Below are 21,217 nucleotides of genomic sequence, written 5' to 3'. Positions count from 1 at the left end.
GCTGGAGAGCCTGTGCCAAAGGCAGGGAGGGCCAGGCCAGGCCACAGTGCTGAGGGCCTCGCCCATGTCTGGTCCTCCCCTTTGGAGAGAACTAAGTGTGGGAGGGGCGTTTCCCATGTATGGGCCTGGCTGGAGGGAGTCAGAGAGGTGGGTGACCTCAGCCAGGCCAAGGAAGGGCCCCGGAGGGGTGAGGAAGACCACTTACGGCCCTGGAGGAGCCATGAAGAGGCAATCAGACGTCTGGGGGGCGGGGGTGTGTGAGCCCCAGAGTCCCTGGCAGGCAAATGGGTGAGCAGGGCTCGCACTCAGCTGCCACTGTGCTCAGGTCCTGTGTCCCTGGGTCTCTGCCCCAGTGCTGTGAGCAAGAACTGTGAGAACCAGCACAAGAGCCAACACCTGCCTCCACCAATACCTTTTGAGCATTTCCTTGTGCTGGTGCCTTCATCAATACCTTTTGAGCACTTCCTTGTGCCGGGATGGTCCTGGTCATAGGTGCTGGGGAGCCAGGGGTGCCGCAGGGCTGGGGGTCAGAACCCCAGCACACGGATGGCTTGTGACCTGAGTGCGGGCAAGCTTTCACCAGTGCAGAACGTGGCTGAACCTGGGCAGGTGCTCCCGCCAAGAAAGGCAGGCCAGGGGATGGGTGACCGGGGAGCAGCTGTGACACGTGTCAGGGTCAGGAGTCCCAGACTGCTTCCATGTGTCCGCACATGCTCTCCCATGCCTGCCCCATAGGCTGAGGCCTCAGCCAGGCCTTGGAGGTCTGACTTCGACCTGATTGTGGTAGACACACAATAGCCCTGCTTGTTTGCTGAGGGAACGGTGCTGAAATGGGTCAGCACAGTGATGGCGGGTAGGGAGCTGCTGAGGCCCCATGAACCTTGACCGGTGGGCCACATTGTGGGGAGGGCGCCTGCCTCTGAGGCTGGATCTGCCCTTGGCAGCTGCCTCTTGGCTGCTCTGTCGGTCCCTGGAGACAGGGAACAAGGGGACTCTTCAGGGCTCTCACCTCCTTCCTCCCTCACCCCCATGGTTACCCCAGCTGGTCCCATCGCCCTGCTCTGTCTGACCAGGGTACCCCTCTGCCCCTCCAGGGCTCAGGCAAGCTCCACATGGGCATCTACACGGGGCCCCACCAGCCCTGGGCGGTTCACTCTGGAGGTACCAGCTCCCACCTCGCCCCTCCTCCCCTGCCTCCACAGGCACCCTACTAAGAACCCATGTCCCTTTGTCCCCAGCCTGCCCACCAGGCAAGAGGGGCTGTGAGCAAGCCAGCCCTCCGTCATGGGGCAGGCTCTTTGGACGTGGTCCGTGAGCTGCTTGCGGTGTGGGGGAAGGATATCCTGTATGTTGGGGACCGCATCCTTGGGGACCTCCTCAAGTCTAAGAAGTTTCAGGGCTGGCGGAAGGGGCCTGGAAGGGGGGCACGGGTGGCTAGTGCAGAGGCCTGCCCTTCACCATCTCGTCTTCTTTCCTGTTGGGGGTTGGTAGTGACCTTAATAATATTGTCCACTCTGTGCTTCACCAGAGCGGAACTCCTTTATCCCTGAGGAAACAGAGATCCAGTGAGGTTAAGCAGCTTACCCAAAGTCACACAGCCAGAAAGGGCAAGGCTGACTCAAATTCCTATGTCCTGACACCAGAGTGCTGTGGTGTTTCCGTAGTCTGAGGCTTCCTTCCCCACCTGACTCTACCGTCCCCATCAGCTGAGGACTCTCAGAGAGTGGACAGTCCACTCCCCCACCTGGGAATGACTGGTATCTTCGGGGTCAGGAGCAGCTGCGAGCCCAAACAATTCGGGTTTGTTCTAAGATTTGGGTTTGAGTCATGACCATGTGACCTTGGGTGGGTCACCTGACGCCCTGACTGGCTTCCTCACAGGTCCCCACAGGACTTCTGCTGTCTTTGCTTTGCTCTGGGTGGAGTTTCACTCAATGAAAGGAAGAGGTGAAGGACGTTATGCGCACAGCTTGGTATGTTGACCCCTGGTGACCTCGCCACAGGTTGAACTGGGCCTGGGAAAGACAAAGGTAGTTAGGGCTGTCACTCACCACCCCCCCAACCCTCACTGTCCCCTGTCCACTTTTCAGAGCGGAGGAAGGAGCTGAAGAGGCTGAACGCGTGCCTGGCAGAGCTGTACCAGTGAGAGCCCAGCCCGCAGAGGGGAGAGGGCTGGAGGGTCCTGTGCTGTGGTCTGGAAATCACGATCTGTTTCAGGCTGGCCTTCCTTGCTAAACTGGGTTTGGGGATCCCTCTGGCCCCTTGCGTCATATTGTGACCTCTAGGCCCCTCCTCCTTACCCACTCAGCACGGACTCAGGAGGCGTGTCCTCTCACACACGTGACAACCCCAGCCCAGCACCCTCCCTGGGTGGCCGCAGAGTGCCCTCCGACCTCCACAGGGATCAAGAGAGGTTGGACCTGCATCTCGGAGGTCTCCTGGGTCACATAGCCATTTTTGCAGCAGGCACATGGACGGGAGCAGTTATGGGCTGCAAGTCATCAATCCCACCGAGAAGGAGATTCAGGTGAGCGTGCTGAAGGGCTCAGTCCCAGGTTCCTGAGCCCAGTTCCAACCGCTGCAGGGCCACAGCTGTCCTAGTCTGCTGGCTCCCTCTGCTGGTGTGTGTTCCAAATGACAGCCGCGGGCTGCCCCAGAAGAGCCGAGTTCAGCCTGTGGGGTGATTGATTGGTGGTACGTCTCTCCATCTCCCTTAACCTACCTTGAGATGTGCAGGCCTGTTTATTGACTGATAGCCAGCTGTGATCAGCAAATAGGGACAGCCTGATGAGCTGCCCCAGGAGATGGGTTTGAGGGCCAGTGAGCTGATGGGTCCTGGGAAGAGGAGGAAGGAAGATGCTCCGAGGCACTACTGACCAGATCCCAAAGCTGGGAGAGTCCTGTAGGCCACATCAGGGGGATTCAGGCCACTTAGCATTCACAGAGCCAGTAGGGCTGAATAATGAAGGATCTCTGCAGGGCCTTTGCCCGGTATAAAGCTCTTTTCTACTGTGTGATCCTTCCCTAGCCCTGAGAAGTGGGCTAGGCAGGGACAGTTACCTTTATTTTACAGATGAGAAAATGGAGTCTCCATGAGGGGTAGTAGCATGCATTTGGTCTCTCTGGGAGTAAAGGTCCAGACCAGTTCTCTAGACACTGAAAGCAAGGCCCAATGATGGGGTGGTGGGCTTGCGGAGGGGGCAGGTCTGGGGCTGGGAGGATGGGCCTCTGCACGTGCTCTGTTGGGGCATCAGAAGCTACATTAAGCTGAGGGTTTAGTCTGGTGGTCACTCTCCAGGTTCAGGCAGGTAACTGTGAGGAAAACAGGGAAGGGAGGCCCGGGCAAAGCGGAGAGCTGCCCCACGACCCGAAGCACCAGTAGCTGCTGCCTCTGGGTTTAGAGAACCCAGCTCCTTCCCTACCCAGGGGCAGAGGCCTCAAGTTCTAGGGGTGATAGACCCAGGGAGGGCGCAGCACGACCTGGCCCCAGCAGGGTAGGATTGGCTGTGGGTGACACAGGTCTGGGTGGGGTGGGATCTCTCCTCTGCCGGAGAGTCACCCCGGAGCTGGACCTGTGCTACAGCATGATGGGCAGCCTGTCTGCTGCGGCTTCTGCCAGCTGATCTTCTCCAACCAACTGATGGGCTCTGCAGACCTCCGTGCTGCCACCTGCCTCAGCTCGCTTCCCTACCTGCTCAACTCGCTGTATTGGGTGGCCCTGGAGCTGGCTGGTCCTTGAAGAGCTTCCCCGGCATCCCTAACCTTCTGTCCCAGAAGGACTTGCTGGTCCCCAGCCCTGCCAAGAGCTTTCAAGGTCGCTAGACCCAATCTCCCACTTCCAGGGACAAGTGGGTCCAAGCCTTACAGGGAATTGTGGGACATGAAAAAGGCTCGGGAGGAGTCACAGTGATAGAGATAAGATGCTGCTGTAGGGACCTTTCCCTCCTGCCCAGCCTTCCCAACTGCTTTAAACTGAGACCAGCTTAACTCAGTATTTCCTTAGTAGAGAGGATACCAGATGCTAGGAGGAAGGCGGTAGTCCCTCTCCCTTCACTAACACAGGGTGACTTCAGGAGAAATGGACGAAGCAGCAGATGGCACAATAAACACCTCAGCTGGCTTTCCTGTGGAACACCTGCGCATGCTCCTGGGTCAAGGGCAGGGAGGTGGAGGTGGGATGACATCACTGGGATTAGTGGGGAGCCGTGGGACAAACCCAGGCAGCGTGTCACTGAGCACGTGTGTCAATTCTCTCAAAACAGTGTCAATATTTTCATCTTGTGACACGGAGTCTCATGTTGAAGATCTAGACTTGAAAGGATTTTCTGGGGTTCCTAGCCCCCTGCTTTCCTTGCCATTCTCAGCTACCTTTCAGGTGCTTGAGAGGGGAAAACCATTTTTCTGAGGTCTCCTGGGTTCTCTGCATTGGCTAGGTGCCTTTTTATTTTTTTAAAGTAGTAATTTTGCTTAATGCTCAGTGTAACCCACCAGAGAAGGTCTTTTTTTTTTTTTTTTTTGGGAGATTTTATTTATTTATTTGACAGAGACACAGTGAAAGAGGGAGCACAAGCAGGGCGAGTGGGAGAGGGAGAAGCAGGCTTCCCACGGAGCAGGGAGACTGATGTGGAACTCAGTCTCAGGACCCTGGGATCATGACCTGAGCCCAAGGCAGATGCTTAACGACTCCATTCAGGCACCCCCAGAGTAGGTCTTTAAGTCTTCATTCCATGTGAAATGGAAGTGCAGAGAACCGGAGTACTTTGCTGTCACGCTGCCAGTAGACTGCAGGGTCAGAATTTGACATGCTCTGTCCCCTCCACCCCACTGCCACACAATGGCAAGGGGGGGGCGGGGAGTGAGCTCTCAGGATGCAGCCTCATCTCATTGCCAGGTTTTTTAGATGAGCAGGGCTGGGGGTCTGAAATATAGTTAGATGTCATTGCTAAGGTAGTGACCAGGAAGGTGAAGAAAAAGCAACCTGAGCACCAAAGTGAGACATGTAAAGAAACCTGGCCTTTGCTCATCCATGCTGGCCTAGGATTAAGTGATGTCCATTTACTAGAAACTTCCTTCTCCAGCTGACTTCCCCCACCCCGCACCCCGCCCCAGGCTTCCTTTTCTGCAGCATCATTGAGCAGGAAGCCAGCAACACGCTGTGAGCTGTGAGTGAAGTGGCGGGTTGTCGTTGTCTATGCATAACCGAGGACTTCCAGAAAGTCTTGCCATGGAAGGAGCTGCTCCATCACCACTGGCACGTGTCTCTGCATATGCTCCATGAGTAGTTGTGGAGCCAGAATGAGCTAACCTGGGTCCCTTCTCCTGCCCCTGCTTTTACTGCCAGAGGGTGAGTTGCTGGGAGAAGGCAGGTTGCTTCTATCCACAGTGGAGCTGGGAGGAGCCAGCTGGCTGTCCTGGGGGAGCTCAGCCACCTGGGGGGCTACACTGGGCTAAAGTAGGGGTCCCCAATGGAATGGTACTCAACTGAGGAGGCATCTTGTCTTCAAGCGTAGTTAAAAATTCCCGAGTATTTATGTTGGAATTTTACTATTTTATCATAAATCGCTTTGCTCTGGATTTCTCCTATGTTATAGTATTACATTGATTTTTAAAATTGTGGAGACACTAACCACATTATCTATGAATTTTGATTCAGGGGAGAAAAGAAGAAATTAAAATGTTTGTTTTCAAAATGGGGCATTGGGTCCCTCAGGGCCAGGAAGCACCGGCTCTGAGCCCAGATTCACAGGTTTTGTTCTTTAGAGGTTAGCTGGTGCCTTCTACCTCTCCAGCCCGCTTTTGTCCGATTCATCTGACAAATCCATTCCCACTCTGGAACAGGCTATAGAACCTGTGCTCTTCCAAGCTAAGATTCCTCTCCAGGCAGCTTTTGTAAACACAATGAGGAGGGGCCCTGCTTCAGCTCCTTTGTCACATCGTGCTGCCTGGTCCCCCTGTGAGTGGACACTCCAGTTTTCACGAGTGCCAGCCTTGGCTCCTAGTCTGGTTCTGTCTCCTGAGCTTGATTTTTAAAACATCCACCTCGTAGGTTTCCTTTGGCTGGAAGGTGCCAGGCTCAGTGTGCGTGTTTTCAGCTACTGTTTACTGAGTGCCTCCTGCATGCCCAGAAATTTAGAAACGGAATCTTAAGCTACTTTACACCTGCCTAGGAGAAGCTCACAATTCAAGAATATTAACAGTCCTTTATCAGTGGTCTGCAACTCTGTTTCCGTCTCAACCCCCCAGAGGGCTGGACACACCCCCATCAGGACCTGCGAGGCCTCTGGGGGAATGTGTATGGTTTGATTTCTGTACCCCTCATCTCCATCCCAGACCAAGCCAGGGCATTCTGGCACATTCTCTACCCCAGGGTTGGGAGCCATTGTGTAAGTTCGGGAAGACGGATTCCATAACCAGCTTTCTCTGTTTCTTAGAAGGCTGAGGGCAAAGAGAGGGAAGAGGACCGGGAAGACCACACTGAGGTTGACTGAATCCTCGTCAATCCATGGCTGTCTTCTACCTGAGATACTTTTTGTCAGGTAAATAGAAAAGTACGGAAGAGAGAGAAAGCAACCATACTGAAATCTAAATGGAACAGATTTGGAGTCTAAGAACACCTCTTTTAGGGAGGAGGGAGTACTGTCGTCATCCTAGAAGACCCCCCCTGTGGACTTCGAACCATTTGAAAATGGGCATAACAAGGTGGAATTATTTTACCCAGTTCTCCTGAGCTGCATGATCGGTCACATCCAGTTTTATTTCTACATATTCTTTTTAAATGTTTTATTTATTTATTTGAGACAGAGACAGTGAAGAGCGCATGAGAGAGCAGAAGGTCAGGCAGGGGGAGAAGCAGACTCCCTGTGGAGCTGGGATCCCGATGCGGAACTCAATCCCGGGACTCTAGGATCATGACCTGAGCTGAAGGCAGTTGCCCAACCAACTGAGCCACCCAGGCACCCTACACATTTTTTAAGTTAAAAGAGTATTTTGGGTGGGCATCTGGGTGGTTCAGTGGGTTAAAGCCTCTGCCTTCAGCTCAGGTCATGATCTCAGGGTCCTGGGCTTGAGCCCCACATCGGGCTCTCTGCTCAGCGGGGAGTCAGCTTCCCCCTTTCTCTCTGCCTACTTGTGATCTCTGTCTGTCAAATAAATAAATAAATAAATAAAATCTTTAAAAAAATAAAAGAGTATTTTTGTGCATTTTGATTCTGTTACTAGTAATAATAGTAATACTCTATTGGCCGTAGAGGACTTCATTGATTGCTCTTTCTCTCCAGGTCATTATGAAAAACAGTGAAAGAGACAGCCCAAACATCTTTGAGCTTGCTGTGTGCATGCATTAAAACATGTCCAAAGTCATACTCATGACTTAAAGGCTTGGTGCTTTATTTTGGCAGGAGCCGCTCTGTGACATTAAGCCTGGGCCCTTCTCTGTTCTGATGTCATTGACTTGAGTTCACTTCTGTAGTTCCTGTTTCATCTGCTGGTAGCATCACTTGGCATCATCTAGAGGCTTAGAATGAACACACCCACATAACCAAAACGACAGACGCTCAAAGGAACAGGGCTGTGACACAGTTCACTAGATTTGCTTTATGTGGATAATCAAGGGAAACCTTTAAAATATCTGAGGATAATTAAGGGACGATGGGCCATGTCCTGAGAGTTTCAGAAGCTTCCATGTCTGGTACTGCTAAAGCCTTTTGCTCTTCTTCCTGGATTGACTTTTGGGCCTGAGTCTGTAAAGCAGCTTCTCTAAGCAGAGACCAGCTTTCCCTGACCTTGTGTCTTCAAACACTACATTCTTGTTCAAGGGCTAGAGGGCAGAATTTTATCAGGGAAATTGCTCGGCCCCTAGGGCCCACGCTTTTCTGGAAAGATGGCTGAAATATGGTGCAGTAACTAGTAACTAATACTACAGAAATCAACCAGAAGGGCTCTGGGGCTGAGGAAGAGGGAGGGAGAGGGAGGGGGAAGCGGTGGTCAAAGGGCCTTTTGCATGCTTTTCTTCTTCTACCTGAAGGGTCCCCTACCTCTTCTCGTGTTAAACCTGCTCCTGGAGGGGCTTTTCCGCCTTCCTGATTGGATCAGATCCTTCTGTTGGTCCCATCCTAGGGACCTCTCTTTCTGGTGATTATTCCATTTTCACACATTTGTGTCCCCCCCTTAAAACCCTTGGCTTCATGGGGCCAGGTCACATGGCTCATTGTTGCATCTCGGGCATCTACGGTGTCCTGTATGTTTTACTGAGTGCACTACGTCAGTCACCTGGTTTATTATTATATCACAGGGGAAAGGGTGGGGCAAAAAATGCATTGTAAGACAAGAGGAAGTGGGGAAGACTAGAAGGCTTTGGGTTAGAACTCTGCTAAGCTTGTAGGAAGTCAGCTGGGGCAGCATAGGGTGAAAATACTTCTTTGGGGGCTATTCATTTAATGCAGGTTTTTAAAAAAATTATTTTTATTTATTTTTTTAATTTTTAAAAAAAGATTGTATTTATTTATTTGACACAGAGAGAGGGAGAGAGATCACAAGTAGGCAGAGAGGCAGAGAGAGAGGGGGAAGCAGGCTCCCTGCTGAGCAGAAAGCCCAACATGGGCTTGATCTCAGGACCCTGAGATCATGACCTGAGCCAAAGGCAGAGGCTTAACTCACTCAGCCACCCAGGCCCCCCGCCCTTTTAAACCTAATGTTACCTCTGTACCCATTTATCTATACTTCAGTTGGAAATGTACTTCATTTATTCCAAAGACTATAGTAGAAACTGATAGTCCCACCTCTGGAAGAATTTTTAGTTGGGCAGAGTATATTTCCCAGCGTTCTTTGGAGATAAGTGCATGTGCCCAAAGGTACAATCCCACAATCCTGAGTAGAAATAATGTGTCCAACTTCCAAGTCGTAGCCTTAAAAGGAGAAGGACTTGTCTTCTACCTTCTCTCTTCCCCAATGCCTCTGGCTGGAATGTGACCTTGGTTGGGAGCCTTCCTTGGCCACATGAATGAGGCTGTACCCTTGTGCAGTCATGGCCTGGGCCTGGCACCAAACAATGGACAGTTTCACTTGAACTGCTGATGTAAGAGAGACAAGTTTCCCTTTGGGACTAGTTACAGCAGCTGAATGGATACCCTCATTCTGACATCCAGCCCTGGGCAGTCAAAAAGAAAGGGAATGGAAGTATCATCCCTGAGTTAGTGGCCTGGTAAAAAGTGTGATCGGGTCACCTCATTTGTAGAATAAACCACAGTACTCTGGCTCTCATAGCAATTTCTGTTTGGTAAATGGGAATGGTTCAAGAAGTTCTCCAACTTATCACCTTCTCACTCCTTATTTCCTTACTTGGAGTAGAGGTGGGGACTGAAAGCTCTGGACTTGGCGCCAGACAACCTTGAGCCTGAAATTTCAGCCCTATCACTGACTGTCTAACTAGCTTCTCCATACCTATGTCATAAGGCTACTGTGAAGATGGAGTGAGATAAGGGGTACAGAACCCAGCTAGAGGAAGCACTAAATAACAGTGTCTTACGCTATTGTTTGTGTGTGTAGGACTTTTCCCCTAGTAACTGACAGAAACCTCACACAGGCTTTCAGATTTTGTGATCTCTCGGCAAATCCCTGGGCATTATTTGGCTTTGCAGATGAAAGGAGTCTGTCCAAAGGAAGGAAAGGCTGGCTGTGTGGATTCCTGTATTTTGGTCATGGTGACCATTTATTCTTATTGAAAATTAGTATTTTAACTTTATGGCTTTATAGCTCAGTTTTATGAACCTTGTCATTATAAACCTGACTTAGAGAGATGGTATTTCCCTTGTTGTGATAAAATCTAGTTCCTGGGTGGGGATGATGGTCAGACCCTGATCAAGGTGAGTTCTTCATGGTAATGAATGTTCACTGTGAGGTCTCTTGAGATTGCCTAACAGTGTTTCCCTGGACAAAACACTATTTCACTAGGCCAAGCCATCATCACTTTTTTTTTTTTTTTTTAATAATAAATAAAATGCATGAATAAGCAGGAATGAACAAAATTTAATTTTTTTGTTTTAGATAATACTTAAATATTAAGAAAGCTAAAATTTAAATATTCACAATATGTTGGCTAGGTTTTTCTATACATTATATTTACATAATGATTCTAATTTTCCCCTTCCAAGAAGAGTTGCCCAGGAGGAAGGAAAGGCAACCTATGAGTCTCTGGGGCTTGTACTGTCTTCTCAGACCAAGTGTCCCCATAGCAAAGAATTGAAGAAGCAAGTGGCCCTCCCCACCCCTCTCCCCTGCTCCCTTTTGTTTTTCTTTGAAGCATTTCTGAATAACAAATGCACAATTAGATTTGGATATAAAAGCTAGACAACTAATACGCTGTGTTTCACTGGAGAAGCCCTGGCACAGACAGGATGGGAATTGCCCCTCATCTATAGGGACACTGTGACGGAAGTCAGAGTCACATACGAGAGTCATCTGGGACATCTGAGCAAAAGCATAGCTAGCATCGGCTCCATAAAATGAGGGAATTTGATCAGTCTGTCGCATGGCATCTGGTCCGGAAAGCTAGCTTCTAAGCTCCCCTCACTGGGGCAGGAAGTTGGCTGCAGGAAGAAAAGTCTATCATCCTGTGGCACCAGCCTCCTCATGTAAAAAAAAACTATGCTGAGAGTAAATTAGGTCAATAAGGTGAAAATGTTTACCATACTTGTGGGGTAAATGAATAGTCAATAGTTTAAAATTTATGTACTATAAAACTGCGGCAAACTGTAGTCTTAAACAAACCAAAGGCAGTCCCGTGGGGATATTAAATTTGAGAGTAAGCCCAGGGGCTTCTAACTCCTGAGAGCCCGCAGTCTGCCTGTCCATTATAAAGTTTTGTCCAGGTCACCTGGACGAGGCTCTGAAAGCACCTTTAACAACAACAAAAAGGCATTAAGACATTAGGACTCGAGGATTTTAAACCCTAATGTTACAGGCAAGGCCTCATTTTTACGAAATATGAAACACTCTGTTTCTTCCACTTCTAACAGCTCCTTGAGAGAGGCCACCACCACATCATGCTCCTGCAGCATTTCCGGGTAGCGGGACACCGCGCGCTCAATCCTGGCCGAGCGCCGCACGGGGGTGATGAGCTTCACGTCTTGTACTTCCGGCAAGCCGCTTATTCTGCGAGACAGAAGGAGCCATTCAGAATCTCCCGAAGTGTTAAGTGTGGTTTGCCTTTGATACTTGGCAGTGGGTGTTTGTTTATTCCATGAACCTTCAAAGAGTCGATAGGTTTTAGGGAAATGGGGCCTAACACCAAATGGGGTGGGACAAATGAATTCTAAGATTCTTTCTGGCTTTGACAGAAAATTATTCAAAAAACTTCTTTTAAGACGGTGGACCAAACCACAAACTGAAACTGGGCCAGCTGGGCATCTTCCTTGTAAACTTTAATGTGTTCCAATAAAAGTAGCCTTGAGGATAGTTTGTGGAGAACTTTCACGTAGTGAATCAGTTTTACACCTCATAAACACTCTGATGACATTAGCCTAAGAAAACTGGCAGGCTGGTCGGCTAAGAACTCTCATAATAAATTCCAGAGTCAGCAAGAGGTGGTTTTCAGACCCCCTGCTTGCCTTCGTCCTTCTGTGAGTCGGCTGTAATGGCAGGACCGACAGGGGGGTTTAGGGCTGGAGGAGGCCCAGCTTTGCTTTCAGGGAACTAAAATACAGAATGGTGTGGTCTTGCTGCTTTTGTTCGGAAGCCTTTTTTAAGATCATGGATAGAGACTGTTGTTAACGTTTTAGGAAATGGCACTGATACCTGGACACAGTTCCTATGAATTCTGCCTTAAACTTTTACTTATTCAAACATCAAACACTTTCAATGAAAGGCGCAGCTTCTACCTAGCACGGATCCGACGGCGCAGCCTGTTCTTAAGGGCTATTCGCCGTCCCTTTCCTCCTACGGCTGCAGAGGTTGCCCCTGCTTGGCATTCTGTGTCCCCGCCCCGGGGCCTGGGAGGATAGGCTGGTGGGATCTGTAAGTGCAGCACCCAGTCCAGGAGCGAGGGGAAACTCATTCCAACCTGTCTCCACACTCCAGCACCACCTTCGTCATGGTGGGTCAGGTCTCCTCAGAGTGCTGTGAAGACGATGGTGTGTGTGCACAGAAAGGGCACAGGTCTTCCTGTCAGTGGTTCCAACCCTCCCCTCACCCTCTGCTCCTTTCCTTAATGTCAAAGATGGGTTTGACATTAGACCACCTGTCCTCACATGACGCAGGGGTCTCCATAAACTGCTGGTACTCTGTGTCTGTGGAAGTGAAACTGAGAACGGGGCTTGAGTTAGACCCGTGGACGCAAAGCCTACTTAGAGTTTGCTTACCTAGGGATCGGGGCGATCTGTAATTTGATACCAGGATGATTATCCTGTTCTGCCTTGGTTATTTGGGGTGTTGCTGTAACCTGTTCTCCCTCTTTCAGAGACAGACGAGACTTTTCAGATTCCGTCTTGTCAGCCAGTTCTTCTGTTGCTGTTACATTCGTCTCAGCAACTGGAGAGTCAGAGGTAACGCCTGTGTATGCAAGGTCAAGAAGGAAAGTAAGGCTTAGCAATAGGTTTTAACACTGAAACTAAATGCAATAAGATAAAAAGTCAACATACACAGTGATTTCCCAGTTTAAAAAAGAGTAACAGATTTGAAGTGAGACGTGTAGTTTTTCCCACCCAGCCCTCTAACAATGCTTTGCTGTACGAGGCCATCCTTCTAACCAGCCCTCCAGACATCCTTTGGGCCTCCTTGTCCCTTTAGATGGATCCCTGATAGTTTTTCCACATTCTGAACACATTCCCACCTCTTATTAGAGGTTCCCTTAGGGACTAATCATTGTTTTTTTTAACCTTATACCATACCTTGGGTCAATTTCTTTGACTCACTAAGGTTAACTCAGTTGACCTTCCAATGCCTTCCTACCCAGAGATGACTATATGATTATTACCTTGGGCAATGGGTGAAAAAACTGTCTTGTTTGAACACAATATACATGATAGCTCAATCACAACAACCAAAAGGAAGGGAAGAAAATTGGATTGAGATAGGCAGATATTGTGGCTGGAGGCTAAGACCCTAAAAGAGGTTGGCCAAGAAGTGGAAAAGGTACAGATTCCTGTTTTTTTCTTACCCCTTTGAAGAATAATGCCATGAATTATAAACAAATATCTGAATAGTAGCATCATTCCCAGTATAAGAGCACCATTGAGCATATCTCCTCTGTGACCTTATTCCCAAAAGTAATAGGTTAGTTAGCTATCATTCCACATGACTTGGTTGTTCTCCAAAGTTCAGTCTGTCTTTTTTTTTTTTTTTTTAATATTTTATTTATTTATTTGAAAGACGGAGATCACAAGTAGGCAGAGAGGCAGGCAGAGAGAGAGGAGGAAGAAGCTCCCCGTTGAGCAGAAAGCTCAATGCGGGGCTCAATTCCAGGACCCTGGGATCATGACCTGAGCTGAAGGTAGAGGCTTGAACCCACTGAACCACCCAGGTGCCCCAGTTCAATCTGTATTAAAGGAGGAACATTTGTCACCTTCTAAGATCAGAAAAATAATCTGTTTTCTTTTCTCAGTGGAGCTTGTTTTTTCTTTCCATTCATATGACAAATATAAGCAATTAGGGGGCCAGTCACTATATTTGGCACAGTAATTTTCATAGAAGAGTTTTCTAAAGGTTCTAACCAATGATAGCAATGGTTAGCTAAATGAAAACGTTCCTGTGCCAGCTGATTAAAAAAAAAAAAGATTTTATTTATTTGACATAGAGATACAGAGAAACACAAGGAGATGAAGCAGCAAGCAGAGGGAGAGGGAGAAGAAGGCTCTCTGCTGAGCTGGGAGGCCGATGCGGGGCTCGATCCCAGGACCCTGGGATCATGACCTGAGCTGAAGGCAGCTGCTTAACTGACTGAGCCACCCAGGTGCCCCAAGATTTTATTTATTTTTATGAGAGAGAGAGAGACAGAGAGAGAGACAGAGAGAGAAAGAGAACAGAAGCAGGGGGAAGCAGCAGAGGCAGAAGCAGTCTCCCCCATAGGAAGCAGGGCTTGATCCCAGGACCCTGAGATCATGACCCAAGCCGGAGGCAGAGGCTTAACCCACTGAGTCACCCAGGCGCCCCTAAAGGGAGTGAAATGTAAGTACAAAAATAGCAGTACCTTTTGTGGTTCTGTTCTGGTCTTGCAAAATATTAAGAACAACTTCCCGTAACTCTTGTATTGGCTGGAAGAAAGAAAATACATAAACAGTATTAAAAACATTCATGGAGGAAATGATCTAAGGAACTTTGCTTAACATCAAATAAGCTTCTTTTTTTTTTTTTCAGAAAAATGTTTCCTTTTTAAAAATCTCTTATCTGACTACAAATAACATTTAAAAAGTTTCAGATTTATAGCTTTATGTAAAAAATGAAGGAACAAAGAAAATGTTGGTTGAATGCTGGCATGCTTTAATGAAGAAATGTGCTTATGGAAAGCTGTCTGTAGTGACATTTCTTTAAATCAGTTAATTTTCTTATTGACTTACATGATCCCACTGAAGATGTATCCCCACATAAAGATTCTGGCCCAAAGATGTAAAGTTAGTTATACAAAAATGCAGCATACGTTTTTAGTGCTGTCTTTACTGGATTTTTGTTTTTATCATAAAAGTCATATACCTCATTACAGAAAAACTGAACAATAGTGAAACTTAAAAAGAGAAACCACCCGTAATTCAATCACCCAGATACAGCCTTTATTTATTTTTTAAAAAGATTTTATTTATTTATTTGACACAGAGAGACATAGCGAGAGAAGCACAGAAGCAGGGGGAGTGGGAGAGGGAGAATCAGGCTTCCTGCTGAGCCGGGAGCCTGATGCGGGGCTCAATCCCAGGACCCTGGGATCATGACCTGAGCTGAAGGAAGATGCTTAACGACTGAGCCCCCGAGGCATTCCCCCAAATAGAGCCTTTAGCTAGCATTTTGGATAATTTCCCTAGTCTTTCTGTTCTTTCTTCTTTTATTTAGTAACATAAAAACATGACATTAGACATAACATATAAAATACAATATTAAACATAACATAAAAAACAAAACATTAGAAAAAAGCCATTATTATTAAAAGTACTTTCCTGGTAATATTAAAAAGTACTTTTCTGGGGTATCTGGGTGGCTCAGTGGGTTAAGCCTCTGCCTTTGGCTCAGGCCATGATCTCAGGGTCCTGGGATCAAGCCCCGCTTTGGGCTCTCTGCTCAGCGGGGAGCCTGCTTCCCCTCTCTCTTTCTCTGCCTGCCTCTCTGCCTACTTGAGATCATTCTCTCTCTGTCAAAAAAATAAAAAAAATCTTAAAAAAATTACTTTTCGGGCGCCTGGGTGGCTCAGTGGGTTAAGCCGCTGCCTTCGGCTCGGGTCATGATCTCAGGGTCCTGGGATCGAGTCCCGCATCGGGCTCTCTGCTCAGCAGGGAGCCTGCTTCCGTCTCTCTCTCTCTGCCTGCCTCTCCGACTACTTGTGATTTCTCTCTGTCAAATAAATAAATAAAATCTTTAAAAAAAAAAAAAATTACTTTTCTGGTAAAATTATCTGAGATAGACTTTCTTTTTCAAAGTATCTAAAGCATTCCATGAAGTAGGACACTATAAGTGAACTGTAATATCTCATAGGAATATTATATTTGGAGCTTGGCCTTTCTCTCTCTTTTAAAGATTTCATTCATTTATTTGTCACAGAGAGAGAGCACAAGCAAGGAGAGCAGCTGGCAGATGGAGAAGCAGACTCCTGGCTGAGCAGGGAGCCTGATGTGGGACTCGATACCAGGGTCCTGGCATCATGACCTGAGCTGAAGGCAGACATTTAACTAATTGAGCCACCCAGGTATCTCTCTCTCTCTCTTTTTTAAATATTTCACTCATTTATTTATTTTTCAGAGAAAGAGAGAGAGAGAGAGAGAGAGAGAGAGCACAAGCAGGGAGAGCAGCAGGCAGAGGGAGAAGCAGATTCCTGAAGGAGCTTGGTCTTTCTGATTTGGGATTCTCTATCAAATAAATGATAGGTGTAAACTGACAACAGAGCATAAAAGCAAAGCTGTTCATACATTTTCACAAAGTCTAATGTACTTCAAGCTTAAGGGAATGGGAATAAATGCACAGAATACATTGCTAAAAGTCTGAATTATATAAAACATTTATCAAACATATTTTACATTTTTACAGGTTTCTAGTTAAAGACGATGGATTGTATATACATTTATTTCTAATCCCTATGGAAACTCCAGTGAAATGATAATGGGATTAAAGGAGGCAATAACTACAAAGAATAGAGGAAAGAACAACAAGAGTTGGAAGCTAGAATGTAGAAGGAAGAGATAACCAACTTAACCGACAGGAAAGAGCTGAATCCTAAGCTGGCAGTGTGGCTGAGAAACAACATGATTCAACCCCAGGGCCTTTCTGAAAGGCTCAAAAATGAGTGGGGGGTCAAAATCAGGAGGACTTGAGCATCTGTTCAGCACTCAGGCCCCCAAGTCTTTTTTTTTTTTTTTTTTTTTTAAAGATGTTATTGGGGCACCTGGGTGGCTCAGTGGGTTAAAGTCTCTGCCTTTGGCTCAGGTCATGATCCCAGGGTCCTGGGATTGAGCCCCACGTCAGGCTCTCTGCTCAGTGAGAAGGCTGCTTCCTCCTCTCTCTCTCTCTCTCTGCCTGCCTCTCTGCCTACTTGTGATCTCTCTCAATAAATAAAATCTTAAAAAAAAAGATGTTATTAATTGAGAGAGAGACAGACACAAGCTGGGAAAGAGCTAGAGGCAGAGGGAGAGGGAGAAGCAGACTTTCTGCTGAGTGGGAAGCTCAACGCCAGGCAGAATCCCAGGGTCCTGAGATTGTGACTCAAGCCAAAGTCAGAAGCTTAACCGACTGAGCCACCCAGGTGCCCCTCTAAGTCTTTATCCTAACAGAAAACTGAAGATGTCCGGGGCGCCTGGGTGGTTCAGTGGGTAAAGCCGCTGCCTTCGGCTCAGGTCATGATCTCAGGGTCCTGGGATCGAGTCCCGCATCGGGCTCTCTGCTCAGCGGGGAGCCTGCTTCCTCCTCTCTCTCTCTCTGCCTACTTGTGATCTCTCTCTGTCAAATAAATAAATAAATAATCTTAAAAAAAAAAAAAAAAGAAAACTTAAGATGTATTTTCCAAGTCTCTGGGTAATATCAAGCACTATTGAAGGTGGGGATGCCCACTGGAAAAAAGGGATAAATGAACGTTTCCATGCTGAAGGTTGAGATTCCCAACCCTCTTCTCCCCCACAACACGGGTAACCTGATTTCCAGATCCTTCTTTAGAGAATATGGGCAATTTTAGAGGAAAGATCAGGTATTGAAGGTTCTTCAACTAGTTGGATCAGCCAGATCCCCCTGTGGTAAAACCTCATCTGTGTGTTTAGAGCTTTTTCAATCCACCTCTTTGTATACAGCTCAGTTTTTACTGGCATCTGAGTAAAGCTTTTCATGAACAATAGGAAAGAAAAGAAAAGAAAAGAAAAAAAGAAAAAACCATCACTACCAACAGCAATAACACAAAACAGAGAGAGAAGAAAAGCACTGGAGAAGAAAAATAGGCAGTGCTGATAGAAATGGGAATGTGAGGGTAATGGTGAAAGGTCCCAGAATAATAGGCAAAGATAGTGGTAAAGAGCAACCTGTAGAGACTGAAACTTGTCAGAAAGTTCTGGGAGAAGGGTCAATAAGAAAAAAAAATCGAAAAGCTATCTGATGTTTTAAAAGTATTGAGAAATTTTGGACCTCATCAAGATAAAAAACTCCTGTGCAACAAAGGAAACAATCAACAAAACTAAAAGGCAACCAATGGAACGTGAGAAGATATTTGCAAATGACATATCTGATAAAGGGTTAGTCTCCAGAATCTAGAAAGAACTCATCAAGGGGCGCTTGGGTGGCTCAGTGGGTTAAAGCCTCTGCCTTCGGCTCAGGTCATGATCCTAGGGTTCTGGGATCCAGCCCCAAATCAGGCTCTTTCCTCCGTGGGGAGCCTGCTTCCTCCTCTCTCTCTCTCTGCCTGCCTCTCTGCCTGCTTGTGATCTCTGTCACATAAATAAATAAAATCTTAAAAAAAAAAAAAGAACTCATCAAAATCAATATGCCCAAAATAAATCATCCAATTAAGAAATGGGCAGAAGACATGAACGGACAGACATTTCTCCAAAGAAGACATATAAATGGCTAAGAGGCACATGAAAAAATGCTCAGCATTACTTGGCATCGGGGAAATAACAACCAAAACCACAAGGAGATACCACTGCCCACCTGTAAAAATAGCTAAAATTAACAACTAAGGAAACAGTAGTTGTTGGCGAAGATGTAAGAAAGGGGAACACTTTTGCATTATTGGTGGAAATGCAAGCGGTAAAGCCACTCTGGGAAATAGTATGGAGAGTCCTCAAAAAGTTAAAGACCCAGAAATTATACTACTGGGTATTTATCCAAAGGATACAAAAATCTGGATTCAAAGGGGCACATGGACCCCAATGTTTATAGTAGCCCTATCTGCAATAGCCAAATTACGGAAAGAACCCAAACGTCCATCAACTTATGAATGGATAAAGAAAATGTGGTGTATATATACATAATGGACTATTACTCAGCCATCAAAAAGAATGAAGTCTTGCCATTTGAAACAACGTGGATGGAACTAGAGTGTATTATGCTAAGCGAAATAAGTCAGCCAGAGAAAGACAAGTATCAATGATTTTAGTCATATGTAGGATTTAAGAAACTAAACAGATGAACATAGGGGAACAGATGAAAAAATAAAATAAGATGAAAACAGAGAGGGAGACAAAGCATAAGTGACTCTTAACTATAAAGAATAAACTGAGGGCTGCTGGAGGGGTGGTGGGTGGAGGGATGGGTTAAATGGGTGATGGGCATTAAAGAGGGCACTTGTGGTGAGCACTTTGTGTTATGTGTAAATGATGAATCACTAAGTTCTACTGCTGAAACCAATACTACACTATATGTTAACTAACTTGAATAAAAAAAAAAGAAATATTGAGAAATTTAGATAGAGAAAAGTTTGGAATCAATTATATACTAATAAATACTCAGAAAACTAAGCAAAGGGAAAACAAGACAATAATTAACTTCAGGAAAATTAGAAGATCATGCTTGAAAGGTAAAATAACCTTAGTATCTATTACATGGTTCAATGTATTCATGTATTTCTTACATATTCATAACAATACGAACACAGTATTATTTATAACAACAGTGGCCAGGATTTCCATATGACTCTAATGGAAATATGGAAGATGGCAAAATTTGCAGGGTACGTGTCAGAAAGAGGGTTAAATCCTTATCCTGCCTAGTTGGAAATCTACAAATCATCTCTAAAACTGAAAAATCAAGAAATAGCAATCTAAGCACACTATCTGAAACTATCCAGGTAAATATGAAAATAATCTGTTTGCTCTGGGAAGTGGGAAATGGGAGGCCTTATGGAAGGAAACTTACTGGATGGTTTTGACTGTTTAAACTATGTGCATCTACAACTCTGATTTTGAACAATGGGAAGAGGTATGGTAGAATAGAAAATGACATGGAAAGTGACATTTAGGTGAAAAGAGTTATGAAACTTGGATGCAGCCTTTGTTAAAAAAAGTCATATGGAGACAGTGGTTTCAGTAAGTCTTAGAATTAAATTTTTTTCATTTCATTCACACATGTGCTGTGTGAATATTGATATGTTGGGCTTAATGTATCTTTAGTTTTTTTATGATGAGGTATAATTTTTAAAGTACTGCATATTGATGTAAGTTTCCATGCTATTACTTTCTACAAGTGTATATTTCTACGATGAGTGTAAAGTGAGACACATTCATTTAATAAGAACAGTAATTCTATTAGTTTACATGAAACACTATTTCTACTGAATAAATTAGGTTTTTTTAAAATTAACTTCTTTTCAGCATAACAGAATTCATTGTTTATGCACCACACCCAGTGCTCCATGCCATAAGTGCCCTCTATAATACCCACCACCTGGCTCCCCCAACCTCCCACCCCTCGCCCCTTCAAAACCCTCAGATTGTTTTTCAGAGTCCATAGTCTCTCATGGTTCATCTCCCCTTCCAATTTCCCTCATCTCCCTTTGTCCTCCTTGTTATTTGTTATGCTCCACAAATAAGTGAAACCATATGATAATTGACTCTCTCTGATTGACTTATCTCACTCAGCATAATCTCCTCCAGTCCCATCCATGTTGCTACAAAAGTTGGGTATTCATCCTTTCTGATGAAGGCATAATACTCCATAGTGTATATGGACCACATCTTCCTTATCCATTCGTCCGTTGAAGGGCATCTTGGTTTTTCCACAGTTTGGCAACTTTGGCCATTGCTGCTATAAACATTGGGGTACAGATGGCCCTTCTTTTCACTATATCTGTATCTTTGGGGTAAATACCCAGTAGTGCAATGGCAGGGTCATAGGGAAGTTCTATTTTTAATTTCTTGAGGAATCTCCACACTGTTCTCCAAAGAGGCTGCACCAACTTGCATTCCCACCAACAGTGGAAGAGGGTTCCCCTTTCTCCACATCCCCTCCAACACATGTTGTTTCCTGTCTTGCTAATTTGGTATCTCAATGTGGTTTTAATTTGAATCTCCCTGAGGGCTAGTGATGATGAACATTTTTTCATGTGTCTGATAGCCATTTGTATGTCTTCATTGGAGAAGTGTCTGTTCATATCTTCTGCCCATTTTTTGATATGATTATCTGTTTTGTGTGTGTTGAGTTTGAGTAATTCTTTATAGATCCTGGATATCAACCTTTTGTCTGCACTGTCATTTAGCAAATAATCTATGCTGTGCTGTGCTTCATAATCTATGTATAATTGATGAAGTAAATTAGAAGTTTACAATTACATTGTATGACTGCCATACTGCAAACAACAGACAACTAACATGAGAGAATTTTCTGGAAGTTACCCACCCAAGACAGATACTCACTGTTGCCCCATTTCTAATGGCCTCTTCGTATAGCCCAATAACATCAAAGGGACCTTTACTTGCCAACAACTTTGCTTTACAGATCCAGAATTTAGCAAATTTTTCAACCTCAGGAATACTGGACAATATGGTAAATACTGCATTAGAAGGTACACCCTGTAAAAAAAAAAAAATACCCAGAGGTAATTATTACCATTTTG

The 21,217-nt window shown here is 45.9% G+C and overlaps 1 protein-coding gene and 1 long non-coding RNA gene across 2 annotated transcripts in view; one reads left to right on the top strand and one right to left on the bottom strand.

Moving 5' to 3' along the window:
* The first annotated feature begins 1,866 nt into the window (after positions 1-1,866).
* Positions 1,867-6,736, top strand: LOC131840432 (uncharacterized). The gene is made up of 4 exons (XR_009357344.1): positions 1,867-1,973; positions 2,091-2,527; positions 5,110-5,344; positions 6,432-6,736. It is a non-coding gene; the product is annotated as an uncharacterized LOC131840432 (long non-coding RNA).
* A 3,844-nt stretch (positions 6,737-10,580) lies between these two features.
* The window catches only part of CKAP2L (cytoskeleton associated protein 2 like), a 30,783-nt gene continuing 20,146 nt past the window's right edge, over positions 10,581-21,217 (bottom strand). The window contains exons 6-9 of the mRNA XM_059188364.1: positions 21,018-21,173; positions 14,180-14,243; positions 12,354-12,543; positions 10,581-11,148 (exon numbers count right to left, since the gene is read on the bottom strand). Coding sequence (XP_059044347.1) covers positions 10,923-11,148; positions 12,354-12,543; positions 14,180-14,243; positions 21,018-21,173 — 636 coding nt within the window. The 3' untranslated portion in view covers positions 10,581-10,922. The remainder of the gene's footprint in view (positions 11,149-12,353; positions 12,544-14,179; positions 14,244-21,017; positions 21,174-21,217) is intronic.

This window comes from Mustela lutreola, chromosome 9 (assembly GCF_030435805.1).
Source record: "Mustela lutreola isolate mMusLut2 chromosome 9, mMusLut2.pri, whole genome shotgun sequence".
In the NCBI taxonomy this organism is placed as follows: domain Eukaryota; kingdom Metazoa; phylum Chordata; class Mammalia; order Carnivora; family Mustelidae; genus Mustela; species Mustela lutreola.
The sequence above is the reverse complement of the archived record's forward strand: the minus strand, read 5'-3'. Positions and strand labels throughout refer to the sequence as shown.